This window comes from Mirounga angustirostris, unplaced genomic scaffold, assembly GCF_029215605.1.
Source record: "Mirounga angustirostris isolate CCGP_5_RB_7025 unplaced genomic scaffold, mMirAng1.0.hap1 SCAF_3, whole genome shotgun sequence".
Lineage (NCBI taxonomy): Eukaryota > Metazoa > Chordata > Mammalia > Carnivora > Phocidae > Mirounga > Mirounga angustirostris.
In genome coordinates, this window is record NW_026991711.1 from 144,382,092 (window position 1) to 144,397,365 (window position 15,274).

Here is a 15,274-nt window from a genome sequence, read left to right on the forward strand (position 1 = left end):
AACTGAAGAAGCTTATCTCAAATCTAGACGCTGATTCCAATTTCCATAAATAACACACATCTCTCAAAGATTTTCTGTGACTGTCAGCTCCTGAGAGCCACGTCCTTTTCTCTTTACTGAGGTAGCTCTCAGTACATAGCAGCTGCTCTGGAGAAAGTAGCACTGATCTGGCTCATGCAAAATTGTGGTTAATGTCAAATCACATACATGTGACTTTGTGTATATTACATTTTTTCTAGCAGGTTATGTTCCTGTTTATGTTATACTTAAGCTAATATTAGAATGACTAATGAAACTAGCCAATGGTAGGGGAGAAGCATACCCAGGTTTTTTATTTGGACGTTAATAATATATACAGTTCATGAGCCACGCAAGACCTATCAAGAGTTGATTGTATTTGTGACCCTGCGGGCTCTCATCATCCAAACATCATGAAGGGCAGCAAATACGCTGAACCAAACTATGGGTACATAGTTTCAGAGGTCTCAGTCCGAATTAGCCTGTAATGAGAAGTGCAGAATGAGCCTAGTAGATCTACTTTAGATCAAACTCATTTTTAAAAGTGCACTGCCGAAGTCCTGGCTAGAGCCACCGTGGTAGGACAGTGGGCAAAACCTTAATCTAAGGTTACAGATCGGAGAAGTGCTAATGTCAGAGCATGGCCCCAGGAACACAGTAACACGGTCACACTGATGGATTATCTGAACGATACACGTTAAGCAGATACGACTGTTTCTCTTTATGCAAAACCAGTGCTTGTCCGACTACCAATTCCATTGTGACCAGACATTTTTAAAAATCGTTGAAAACAAATATATGAAACTCATAAATAATCACAACATTGTTACAAATACAAGCTTTACAGTTGCATAAAATGAGTCCTTGGGAGAAATAATTCACATGGTAAGCATGTTTATAAAACGAGGATGTTTTGCCACTTACTACAAGTGGGTTTTTATTTACCTTTTTTTAATTTACTTTTTGTGTGAACGCATGGTGATGAATTGTAGATCATTGTTTCAGTTGCAGCCAAGCCTCTGAGGCACTGAATCTCAGCTATTGTAATTTTGAAGCCAATTGACTTGGACTTTGTTATTTATTTTCTAAATAAAAGTAAGGTTAAAAAATTGATTTGAAGTTTGTAGGAGTATTACGGGTTTTATACTTCTGTTGCCTTGAAATTAGTAGATAAAATCCTTCTAGAAGAGTAAGTTACTCCTCAAATGTGATCGAACACTTCAGGAATTAAATAAATCCTTTAAAATATCATTTATGAATTATTGCACCTATATAATGAGCTGATATCTCAGCAAACTATTAGATGTAGCTTGTTTTGCAAAGAACCCTTTTAGATTTAAAAAATGGCTCTTTCTTGGTAATATCTGGCTTGGAATTTTTTTGGTTGCTTGTTAATTTTACTTAGATCTTTGCTGGTTGAAGATATTCATTAGCAGATGATTATTTACTATGTCAGATTTGAAGTAAATCTTACCAGACTGCCAGAATATTGAGAGAATGTCAGTATTTTGCACAAATCAACACTGGAAGTTCAAACTGGAAACCAATGAGAACACAGAGGAGATTAATCAGGGTCCAGGGCTGGAAAAGGAGACACCTTTGAGTAAACTGTTGATATAGGTTTGTAATGTTCACATTACATTTTAAAAAATAATAAATAACCTCTCAAATCAGAAACAAACAGAAAGAAATGAACCTAACCATACACAAAATTAGTTATGTAACCACACAAGATAGAATTATCACAAGTGGCGTTTGAGTGTAGTGTTCTGTCTATGCTTCCTTAGTTAGATATTCGAAGGACATAAAGGACTCCAGAGAAATCTGAAACTTTGCTCAGAACTTTTATTAGGAGTCACAGTTTTAGTATTGTAGTTTTGAAATGTTTATATGTAGGAAGATTAAGTAAATGAAGATGTTAATAGTTAAAAAATGGAAACCAGAGAGAAGTTTGTAAATTTTTTATAACAATTTTAACAATCAGTATTTTTAAATTGTTTCCTCTTCCATATTTTAGGCTAGTTTTTAAAAGCCTTTTAATGAAGAGAATTTAAGATACTTCTAGTGTTGGGATATAATTTTGACTATTTTCACTTAAAAATAATGCTTTTAGGGAATTATTTATATTAATTGCAATTCTCTCTGCATTTTGCAGTTTTGTTTTATAACATGAGTCTGGATGTGAACCGGAAGATAGACTCTCCATCGAGATTTTACTTTTCTTCTAATGGAACGTCGGATGTGATCACAGGCAGCATAAAAGTGTCAAGCAGAGGAGCTAACTGCAGAACACATCAAGCATTTCTGCGGGTAATGTAAACTCATTTTTATGAATGAATATGTAAACTTCAGTATTATCACTGCGGGTAATGTAAACTCATTTTTATGAATGAATATGTAAACTTCAGTATTATCACTTACTGCATTGGTATCCTTTTATAAAATGTGGTTACAAGCAAGTGTGATGCCCGCCTAAACTAGCTGACCTGTTCGTTGTTCCAGAGGTAAAATGTTTAACAGTCCTGTGACCTGGATCATCCAGGGTCCACTTCTTGCATCTTCTTTATTTCACATTTATCACACTTGACTGCATCACTCTTTTTTAAAGATTTGCCTTTTCCTTCCTACAATTGCTATCTCCGTATCCCTGTTTATACACTTCCCGAGAAATGCACGGAGTGAGTAGCACTGCTGAGCCTCAGATCTGTTCCCCTGGTAGGGTTTTTTTTGGTGGGGGGAGGAAGCAGGGAAGTTCGTTTGTTTTTCATGTGACTCTAGTGAAGCAGAATCCACCATGACTGCTTTCGGATCAGGCCTTTGTCCCCCGTGCCAGCAGATGTCAGTGGGAACCTGCACAGTTGCAGTGTGTGGGCATCATCTGTGGGCCAGGACAATGGCTCTCAGGATGTTTGGGGGTATGTCCTGCCAAAGCACAGCCAGTTTCATCTTTCTTTCATTAAAACACTCATTCCCAGACCAATCGTCCCATTCCTTGCCTTGGTCAACATTTTTTTCACATGAAGCAGTGCCAGGTCTTTCTCATCAGGGAATGGTGTACTTCATGAGAGAATCTATTGTCACAAAAAAGCCCAACTATCCCCGGGAGCCTTTTCTGGGATTTCAAATGGTTGCCTCAGCTTAGAACTTAATTTTCCCTGAGATACTTATTCCAAGCAAATGCAAACAAACATCAAGACTCTAACACTATTAAATGCTAAAAGTAATAATCCCTATGCTCTTTCCTCATTTCCCTTAACAGTTTTTATTGTCCTACTAGAATAAATCTATTAGGTGGTCGAGAGCCAGAAGTATAGATGCTATTAATGTAACCATTATTTATATGGTAGGGATTAAAGAGGGTTTGTTTGTTTGGTTTTTTTAAATCCTATATAGCTGTGATTTTACTTAGGTTAGTCAATTTTGGAGACTATCATTGAGACCATTTTCAAGGCAGTAAAAGGGCCAACATTAGACATTCACAAAGAAACGTATTGTGTTGAATTTATATCAATGACAGGAAATTGACCTGACTTCTTTAGCCCTTTGTTCCTTGGCATTGTTCCAACAAGTAAGGGTTCATCAAAATTTTACATTTTCAGCAGAATAATTTGCAGTGAAAAGGACAATTTAGCAGAGGCTTCTGTGTTATCGACGCTTACTTGTACTGTTACCCTGGTATGGATGGCAGCAGGTTACAGCCATTGACTTTTGACCATACTGTCAATACCAGACAAAAGCACTTGTCTCTGGGATTGGTACCTAGTAGCGTTTTTTTTGTTTTTGTTTTTTTTTAAAGTGAAACCATTATTAAAATTAAAACAGCTCTAGTTGTGATTCGGGAAGATAGGGAAATATAATGAGTGCATTTTCCACCCCCACCAGCATGGTAGCAGGAGGTATTCAGAAACATGGACATTACTATGCTTCTACAGTCCAAAAGATTGGGACAGAAATTGATACTCTTCTGCCATCTTAATGATAGTAGAAAAGATGAGCAGTAGTCAGGATGCCTGGATTGTCCCTTTGTTCCATAAACCTTGCCCCGTATCAGGAGTGTTAATGGGCATATTCAGCATCCCTTACAGTGAAATGAGGGGGCACTTGCTAATTATGTAGCCAGGCCCACAGCCCCTACTTCTAAGAAGACTCTGCTTGCCGGTTGGGCACATTTTCCTTGTGTAGTTGTTCCCTTTGGTCATACCAGTGAAGCTCCACCTCTCCATCCACACAATTAATTCCATAGGTATTTGAGTACCAATGTTGCATCAGGTTCCATTTGAGACACTTGCGTATAGTAGTGAATGAAATATAAAAAAGATCACTACCCTCACTGAGTTTACAGTCTAGTGGAGTGAGACAAACCACGTGATAAACATGAAATTTTATACCATTTTAGAAGATATGGGTGATTGAAAAAGGAGAAAGGGCAGAGTACAGGAAACTGTGGAGTGCTGGGAAAGAAATGAAGGGTGCGTTTTATTTATTGAAGTATAATTAACATACAGTGTTATATTAGTTTTAGATGTTGAATATAACAATTTAACAATTTTATACATTAGTGCCCATCATGATAAATGTATTCTTTTTTAAATTTTGACTCCAGAGTAGTTAACCTACAGTGTTATATTACTTTCAGGTGTACAATATAGTGATTCAATAGTTCCACGTATTACTCGGTGCTCATAAGACAAGTGTACTCTTAATCCCCTTTATCTGTTGCACCCATGCCCCCAACTTCCCTCTCTCTATTCTCTGTATTTGAGTCTGTTTTTTGTTTCTCCCTTTTTCTTTGTTAGTTTTGTTTTTTAAATTCTATAAATGAGTGAAATTGTATGGCATTTGTCTTTATCTGACTTATTTTATTTAACATTATACTCTGTGGTCCATCCATGTTGTTGCAGATGGCAAGATCTCATTTTTTTTTTTATGGCTGAGTAATATTCCTCTGTGTGGGTGTGGGTGTGTGTGTAAGTGTATACACAACATCTTTATCAGTGGACACTTGGGCTGCTTTCCTCTCTTGGCTATCGTTAATAATGCTGTAGTAATAGGGGTGCATATTTTTTTGAATTAGTGTTTTCATTTTCTTTGGGTAGATACCCAGTAATGGAATTACTAGATCATATGGTAATACTATTTTTAATTTTTTAAGGAACCTCCATACTGTTTTTCCACAGTGGCTACACCAGTTTGCATTCCCACCAACAGTCCACAAGGGTTCCTTTTTCTCTACATCATCGCCGATACTTGTTATTTCTTATCTTTTTTATTCTAGCCATTCTCACAAGTGTAAGATTCTGATTCTAGCCATATCTATCTCTTGTGGGTTTTTTTAAACATTTTATTTATTTATTTGACGGAGAGCGAGAGAGCACAAGCAGGGGAGCAGCAGAGGGAGAGGGAGAAGCAGGCTCCTGGCTGAGCAGGGAGCCCAATGTGGCGCTTGATCCCGGTTCTAGTAGTTTTTTGGTAGAGTCTTTAGAGTGTTCTATATATGGAATCATTTCATCTGCAAATAGTGAAAGTTTAACTTTTTCCTTACCAATGTGGATGGCTTTTATTTCTTCTTCTTGTCTGATTGCTGGGTAGGACTTCCCATACTATGTTGAGTAAAGGTGGTGAGAGTAGGCATCCTTGTTTTGTTCCTGTTCTTAGAGGAAAAGCTTTCAGTTTTTCACCATTGAGTATAATTTTAGCTATGGGTTTTTTACACATGGCCTTTATAATGTTGAGGTATAGTCCCTTTAAATCTACTTTGTTGGGAGTTTTTATCATGAGGAAATGTTGTACTTTGTCAGATGCTTTTTCTGCATCTGTTGAGATGATCATACAGTTTTTATCCTTTATCTTATTGATTTGATGTACCACATTGACTGACTTGTGAATATTGAATCACCATTGTGTCTCTGGAATAAATCCCACTTGATTGTGATAAATGATTTTTTTAATGTATTACTGAATTTAGTTTGCTAATATTTTGTTGAAGATTTTTCATCTATGTTAATCATGGAAATTGGCCTATAATTTTCTTCTTTTGTAGTGTCTTTATTTGGTCTTGGTATCAGGCTAATGCTGGCCTCATAGAATGAATTTGGAAGTTTTACTTCCTCTTCTATTTTTTGGAATAGTTTGAGAAGAATAGGTATTAACTCTTTAAATGCTGGGTAGAATTCACTGCGAAGTCATCTGGTCCTGGACTTTTGTTTGTTGGGAGTTCTTTGATTACCAATTCAATTTCACTGCTAGTAATCGGTCTGTTCAAATTTTCTATTTCTTTCTGATTCAGTCTTGGAAGGTTACATGTTTCTAGGAATTTGTCCATTTCTTCTATGTTGTCCAATTTCTTGGCATATAATTTTTTCATAATATTCTCTTATAATCCTTTGTATTTTTGTGGTGTCAGTTTCTCCTTTTTCATTTCTGATTTTATTTTTGGTCTTCTCTCTTACTTTTTTCTTGGTGAGTCTGGCCTAAAGATTTATCAAATTTGTTGAACTTTTCAAAGAACCAGCTCCTGGTTTCCTTGATCTTTTCTATTGTTTTGTGTTGTTTTGGTTTTTTTGTTGTTGTTTGTGTTTTTTTGTGTTTTTTATTTTTTAGTCTCTATTTCATTTGCTTGTTCTCTGATCTTTATTATTTCCTTCCTTCTACCAATTTTAGGTTTTGTTTGTTCTTGTTTTTCTAGTTCCTTTAGATGTAAGGTTGAGTTGTTTGCTTGAGTTTTTTCATTTCTTGAGGTATGTCTGTATTACTATAAAATTTCCCTCTTAGAACTGCTTTTGCTGCATCCTAAATATTTTGGACAGTTGTGTTTCCATGTATTTTATTTCCTTTTTGATTTCTTGGTTTGCCCATTCATTGTTTAGTACCATGTTGTTTAGCCTCCATGTGTTCGTGCTTTTTTCCAGTTTTCTTTTTTTTTTAAAGATTTTTTTAAATTTATTTATTTGACAGAGAGATAGCACAAGTAGGCAGAGCGGCAGGCAGAGTGAAAGGGAGAAGCAGGCTCTCTGCTGAGCAGGGAGCCGGATTCAGGGCTCCATCCCAGGAGCCTGGGATCATGACCTGAGCCGAAGGCAGGCGCTTAACCGACTGAGCCACCCAGGCGCCCCTTTTTTCCAGGTTTCTTGTAACTGATTTCTAGTTTCATATTCTTGTGGTCAAAAAAGATGCATGATATGATTTCAGGCTTATTAAAATTTATTGGGACTTGTTTTGTGGCCTAACATGTGATCTCGCCTGGAGAATGTTCCATGTGCACTTGGAAAGAATGTGCATTCTGCTGTTTTTGGATGGAATGTTCTGTATGTATCTGTTAGGTCCATCTGGTCTAATGTGTCATTGAAAGCCACAATTTCCTTGTTGATTTTCTGTTCGGAATGTCTGTCCAGTGATATAAATGGGGTGTTAAAGTTCCCTGCTATTACTGTAATCCCATCAGTTTCTCCCTTTTTATATGTTAATAATTGCTTTATGTATTTTGGTGCTCCCATGTTGGGTGCGTAGATACAATTGTTACATCTTCTTGATGTATTTTCCCTTTATATAGTGCCCTTCTTTCTCTCTTGCAACAGTCTTTGTTTTAAAGTCTATTTTGTCTGATAGAAGGATTGCTGCTGTAGCTTTTTTTTTTCACTTACATGTATGTATATGTTTTTTATCCCTTCATTTTCAGTCTGCATGTATCTTTAGGTCTGAAGTGGGTCTCTTATAGTCAGCATATAGATGGGTCTTGTTATTTTAATCCATTCAGTCACCCTCTGTCTTTTGACTGAAGCATTTAGTCCATTTGCATTTAAAGTAATTATTGCTGGGTATGTATTTATTGCCATCTTATTACATGTTTTATGGTTGTTTTTAAGTTCTCTGCTCCTTTCTTCTCTTGCTCTCTCCCCTTGTGGTTTGACGACCTCCTTTAGTGTTATACTTGGATTTCTGTCTCTTGATTTTTGTATATCTATTATAGGTTTTTGATTTGCAGTTACCATGAGGATCATATATAACTTCTTAAGTATATAGCAATCTGTATTAAGTTGATGGTCATTTAAGTTTAATCCCATTCTAAAAGCATTGCATTTTTACTCCGTCCTCCACATTGTATGTATATAATGTTATATTTTCCATCCTTTTTTTGTGAGTTCCTTGGCAGATTTTGTAGATAAAATTGATTTTACTCCTTTTGTGTTTTAACCTCCGTATTGGTTTCATAAGTGATTAATCTACTACCTTTATTGTGTGATTGCATCTACCTTTGAAATTGTTCCCTTTCATAATTTTCTTTTTTTTAATTTTATTATATTATGTTAATCACCATACATTACATCATTAGTTTTTGATGTAGTGTTCCATGATTCATTGTTTGCGTATAACACCCAGTGCTCCATTCAATACGTGCCCTCCTTAATACCCATCACCAGGCTAACACATCCTCCCACCCCCCTCCCCTCTAGAACCCTCAGTTTGTTTCTCAGAGCCCATAGTCTCTCATGCTTCATCTCCCCCTCCGATTCCCCCCCCTTCATTTTCCCCTTCCTACTATCTTCTTTTTTTTTTTTTAATGTATAATGTATTATTTATTTCAGAGGTACAGGTCTGTGATTCATCAGTCTTACACAATTCACAGCACTCACCATAGCACATACCTTCCCCAAATGTTTAATTTTTTACACCTTACAGTGTTTTATCTATTGAAATTTTCTTTTATTAGATGTCACTTTGCCCACGATGAAAATGTTTTCTCATCCATATACATATGTGACAATGAATCTCTGTCTTTGCTATATTCATATATACAACTTGATTAGATCTTAGTGATTTCTTAGTACAAGTTCTTAGAACATGGGATAATTTTGAGGCTGCTTTGATTTAGGGAAACTCAATTAACAATTGGCAGCAGTTTTTAGAAACGTCTGAGCAGCTGTGGTGGAGTGAGACTTCCCATAAGGCTTTTATGGATGATATTTCTTGGTTGATCTTGATGGAATCTCTACATCAAAATATTCAGTGATGTTTGAGAAGAGAAGATGATTAGTAAAGTGGGACAACAATAAAGTAACAAGATTCTCACCTTGCTTGCAACATTTCCAGTAAAAGCTAGAAATATGTAGCTTACTCATCAGACCAGGATGCCTGTCCCCATGGATATTCGGAGATCCAGGGAGTTCAGTGGCTTTAGCATGTTGTATAATTATGAAATCAACCCACCCACATATACAGTAGATTAGTTCATTATTTCCCTTGATTTCTCAAATTTCTAGATTTTTGGATTTCTGAGGTAAAGGAATTTTATTGTGTTACGTAAGTTCTGAAACCCATCTTTTTCAATAATAACGGCAAGGAAATGAATGTATGTTTGATTAGTAAATTTGTTTTATTTGTATTTTATATGTCTACATTGTTAAGCTATACAAGCACATAGCTCAATCTACACAGCAGACTATGGACAGAACCATATATGAATACTTTGCTGCTGAAAATCTAAGTACAAGCAACCTATACAACGATCCTGACGTTATGGTAGTCAAGAGGTGGATTGATTATTCCAGCATTTGTTAATTCTTTGCTAGTTTGCAAGGTCTTTGAAGACAGAATACTACTTTTTGCATGTTTGTATTCTTCTTAGAGGTAATACGAGTCATTACATGAGGTAGGAATCAATAAATATTTTTAAAATTTATGGATGATATGTTCTCAGTGCTATTTAAAGAATTCTGTAAGGGAAAATCTGAGAATGTTCTATTAGTGTTATGGTTAGAGCACCTGTTTTTGGGGTGCTGTCTCTTCTCAGGGTGTTAGTAGTGCCAGATGTGGACAGTTCTCCACTTAGCGAACCAAGCTCACTAGCTGGAGTGGTTAGCCTTACAAGTGGTGGTGCTGGCTTCAGTTGCAGTCCATGCCTCTGCCTTTCCTTCTCCCTCCCCAACCCATTTCCCACCTTTGTACCAGAAGGGTATTTCAGAATCATAAATCTGACCATATTCTTTGCTTGAAATTCCTCTGTGTAAGACTTTCTCATCCTCTTTTGACTGTGGATTGTGTGGCCCTCCTTCTTCTGTACTTGTGTATACATCCATCAGAACGCTCATCCGGCACACTGTGTGTGGATTTATGGGTTATGGATTGTGACATAGCTATTGACTTGCAGTTTTGTATCCCCGGGGTCTTCCTTCGACACAGCAGACCCATGAATAGATACGTTGAAATGTCTATACCTCAATATCATTTCTCATTCAGTAAACTTTATAAATATTTCTGGCTCCACCCCCTAGGTTTTTTACTGCATACACACAGTAAGAGGACATGGGCCTATGGCTCAGTTCTCAAGTGGCCGTAAATAAGAATTTCTGTAAAAGTCAAACAAGAAGGCAGACTTTGAGTAATTTCAGACATGTGCTCATTTGCACACTTGTGGGTTGCCTTATTTTATGTAATTGTCCATAAAAATGTGGCATGGAATCTTCATTATTTTTAATATAGATAGCATATGCCCATCCAAATGAAAAATTTTAAGCAAATCTACTTTTTCCCTCCCCAATACTTAATTAGTCACTACAAGACATTTTTGATATTCTAGCCTTTGTCTTTAGGTAGAGCTGTTAAAGTTAAATAAGTGTGAATATCTGTCAAATACAGTTCTTGCAAGAGTGCACGTACATTTTATATGTTGTGAGAAAATCGTAATTAATAGCTAATTAGGATAATGAAAGTAATATACACCAGATGTAGAGAAGACCTTGTGGAAAATTAGTATGAATTAGATAACATGTGATTTGGTCAAAGCAAGCTTGTTGAGAAGAATTAAAACAGTGGACATGTGGAGGGACAATCAGTGGCTGTCTAGCTTCTACACCTAGGGAATAATTTAATCAAGTTTGCTATTGTAATACTCAGGGCTTCAAGCTGTTCCAGTTTCACAAGTTGATAACTTGGGATTTGGGCCTTGATTTGCAGCATTCCTATATGGTCAAAGTTTCATGTTGAGAGGATCACTTATCAAGTAATTTAATAAAATCATCTCCATGTATAAGAATGGAAAAGTAATAAGAGATCCCCTGTACTCTGATTCATGCTCCAGATCTTCCAGGTACCAATTAATTAGTACAAGTCTAATACTTGCTATCTAACTCATTTCCTACTTAATGTTCATTGACTGGCAATGGTCTGATTTTCTTATTTTTTTTTTTATTCCTTCCAGTTGTTCACCTGAATTTCTTAAACTCAAATTCATTCCTTGATTGGTTGATGTAGATATATTTTGAAGCAGTATATATATATTAAGTCAATATCTAACATCTCTTAAGATCTTAAGTGCCAGGCATTATACTTACTATTTTACAAACATCATGCCACTGAATTCTCATAACAATAGGTATAAGTATCATAAGAATTGTCTTTATTTCCACTTTCAGATGAGGTAACTGAGCCATTGACAAGGTTACACAGATAGTAAGTGTTGCACTTGAGATTTGAACCCCAGTCCTGTACCTACTATATATATATATATTGATAGTTATAAATAATGTAAAAAAAAATTTCATCTTTTTTATTTACATAAAGACATAGAATAGATGTTGTTGGGGCGCTTGGGTGGCTCAGTCGTTTGGCGTCTGCCTTCGGCTCAGGTCATGATCCCAGGGTTCTGGGATCGAGCCCCGCTTTGGGCTCCCCGCTCGGCGGGAAGCTTGCTTCTTCTTTTTTTTTTTTTAAATTATTTTTTTATTCTTATGCTAATCCCCATACATTACATCATTAGTTTTAGATGAAGTGTTCCATGATTCATTGTTTGTGCATAACACCCAGTGCTCCATGCAGAATGTGCCCTCCTCAATACCCACCACCAGGCTAACCCATCCTCCCACCCCCCTCCCCTCTAGAACCCTGTTTGTTTTTCAGAGTCCATCGTCTCTCATGGTTCGTCTACCCCTCCGATTTCCCCAGGGGAAGCTTGCTTCTCCTTCTCCCACTCCTGTGTTCCCTTTCTCGCTGTGTCTCTCTCTGTCAAATAAATAAATAAAATCTTTAAAAAAAAAAAAAGATGTTGTCTTTTATGTGATAAATCATCTTGATTAATTTACTTCATTGATTTTTATCAAGTTACTACAGCACAACCATCTGTATTACAGGCATTTTTTTTTCTTACCCATTAGGGATTGCTAATTGATGAGCTTTACAAATTATCTGTTCTTTGTTTGCTTTTAGGCAGTAATGTTTAAGCCATATTCCAATCTTGAAATGCCCATAGGTAATAAAAACCTGGCCTACTAATGTTACTGGGAGTTCTGTTAATGACAAAGTCATGGATCGACTCAGGAACTGAATAAATATAAACCTCAGTTATGGTTTAAGGTAATATGTCTAGCCCTGGTGCAAACACTTGAGTCTCTTTAAGTGGTCAAAATGAACTTAGTTGAATTTCTTTTTTAAAATGAGAAGAACCAGGGTGCCTGGCTGGCTCAATTGGTAGAGTGTGTGACTCGTGATTTCAGGGTTGTGAGTTCGAGCCCCATGTTGCGTATAGAGATTACTTAAAAACAAAATATTAAATAAATAAATAATAAATCGAGAAGAACCTATAGATTGAAATGGGTATTTGAAAAGTCGAGTCAAACTGTGATGTAAAGCTCAGACATCAAAGTATAGTAACAATTTTAGTATCAAAAGAAAAGAAAAAGAAAAGCAAAAACTGCATAGTTCAATGTAGATAGAACTTACTGATTATTAACTGCCTTCTCAAATCCTGAGATCATTTCTATGTTTAATTTTTGTGGTGCTTAAGATACTTGTTTTATATAGATTTGCCATCATGTCTTGTTTCATGAAATTTAATTGTCTCCTGAATTCTGATATAAATCCTCATAGATTACTTTATCAGTAAAATCTTATTTGCCCACCTACTTAGATAATGAGAAAAAGAAAGGTGTCTATTTTGTTCAGTAGACTTTGAAAATCTCATTTCTGTCTAGAGAGGGCTGGGTTAAGTGCTTTCTAAGAGGTACCATGTTTTATGCATTACTGATTTTTTTTTTTTTCCATAGACATGAGATTCGAGAACAACTGCTTTCAAAGTTACTTTCCTGTTGGCTATTTTACTGTTTGTGTATATATGTATGTTAGCAAATAATTTTGATAGTATGTGGTATGTTCTTCACTAGAAGGCTAGTGAATAATCAAAAAATAATTTTGAAGTACATGAGAAGATATTTTTAAGAGGGAAAAATAATGCCTGCATGTAGAAATTCACATAGATTAAAATATGTGAATTGACAATCAGTGTAATGAACTCAAGAGCTGTTTCTCTGGGGGCAGAACACAAGAAATTTTAAAAATCATTCAAAAAAGGGATGCCTGGGTGGCTCAGTTGGTTAAGCAGCTGCCTTCGGCTCTGGTCTTAATCTCAGGGTCTTGGGATTGAGTCCCACATAGGGCTCCTGCTCAGTGGGGAGCCTGCTTCTCCCTCTCCTCCCTGCTTGTGCTCTCTCTCACACTCTCTCTCTTGCTATCACTCTCTCTCGCTAGCTCTCTCTCGCTAGCTCTCTCTCTCGCTAGCTCTCTCCTTCGCTAGCTCTCATGGGCGCGCGCACTATCCCTCTCTTTCTCTCATTCCTGCCCGCACTATCTCGCTCTATCTCTTTTGCTATCTCTCTTGCTATCTCTCTCGCTATCTCTCTCTATCTCTCTCTCTCTCCCTATCTCTCTCGCTATCTCTCTTGCTCGCTATCACACTCGCTCACTATCTCCCTTGCTCGTGCTCTCAAATAAAATCTTAAAAAAATCATTCAAAAAGGCTTTTTGACCACATGATTACCAATGAGAAATGCTGTGTAAAAATCAGTAAGATATTAAATTTAAAAGAATATCATGCAGAATGGATAGCAGAATGGATCCCTAATGGGTACAATTCCTGTATAATTGATAAATAATCCAAGAACTTTCCTTGTGAAGTGTAAAAGCACAATAAACTTAGAAAAATTGTAACTAATAAAATTCAGTAAAGTGACTAGGATAAAAGATTAAATATATAAAACAAATAACTTTCCCACATACCACTTGTAACCTCCTTAAAAATATAATTGGAAAAGCTCCATAAAGAATAGGAAAAAAAGGGGCACCTGGGTGGCTCAGTCGTTAAGTGTCTGCCTTAGGCTCAGGTCATGATCCCAGGGTCCTGGAATCAAGCCCCGCATCGGGCTCCCTGCTCAGTGGGAAGCCTGCTTCTCCCTCTCCCTCTCCCACTCCCCCCCTCCCCCTGCTTGTGTTCCCTCTCTCGCTGTTTCTCTGTCAAATAAATAAATAAAATCTTGAAAAAAAAATAGGAAAAAAGGATATGTTTCATAATAGGATATCAAATGAATCAAATGGAATTAAAATGTTACTGAGACGTATAAAAAGAAAACTCAAATAAATTGAGATATCCTATTTCTACAAGTTTACTACAGGGAAATGTTAAATAGAATAAAATGCTGATTAGTACTTCAAAGTGATTTACAAATGCTTATGTCAAGTGATAAAAAGTATGCATAGAAAATATCATGAAAGAAAACAAGTAAAACTATGTAACTATTACAGGATGGCTATTTTTTTATTGTTATACTCTTTTTGTATTTTTTCTAATAAACATGCATGCTTTTGTAATGTGAAAAAATATACACATTCAGTGTATTTTAACAATTTAGATGAAAAGGTAATACTTCCTTTACCTTTTCCTTGTTGTTTGACTTTAATGCAGGAATGGAGGAACTTTCTATATATGCTTTTTTTTTTTAATTTACATGATTGTTTTTATTTTTAACTTACGGTTTTAAATTTCCTTAGAAAGATGTGCGGGACATCCTCACCCCAATTCAGGTTGAAGCTGCTTACCACCTTGGGCACCATGTCATCAGTAAACGAAGTACAGAAGAATTCCCACCACTTCAGCCAATTCTCCAGCAGAAGAAAGAAAAAGACGTAATTGAAAAAACAGTAAGAATATTTTCCTTATTCAAAACATGATGTGCATGTAACTAAAGTAATTTTTTTTGTAACATTGCCTAATTCTGGGGAAATGAATTATCTTTCTGAATTTTTAAAGAAAATTTTATGAATTTTTTTAATATAAAAAGATTTATGATATGTTTTGTTTTCCATTTTTCTTTATTTTTTATATTCCCTTTAGGATATTAAACTGAATATTTTAAAATACGCATTTAGTCCCAGCAATGGCTTACCATATATATGAGATGTTAATTTTCTTTCCTTGATTCCTTGCCCATGAGGA

General features: G+C 36.0%; 1 protein-coding gene across 1 annotated transcript in view; it reads left to right on the plus strand.

Moving 5' to 3' along the window:
* ITGA4 (integrin subunit alpha 4) overlaps window positions 1–15,274 on the plus strand; it is a 79,599-nt gene that overhangs the window by 35,659 nt on the left and 28,666 nt on the right. The window contains exons 15-16 of the mRNA XM_045868414.3: window positions 2,174–2,328; window positions 14,830–14,979. Coding sequence (XP_045724370.1) covers window positions 2,174–2,328; window positions 14,830–14,979 — 305 coding nt within the window. The remainder of the gene's footprint in view (window positions 1–2,173; window positions 2,329–14,829; window positions 14,980–15,274) is intronic.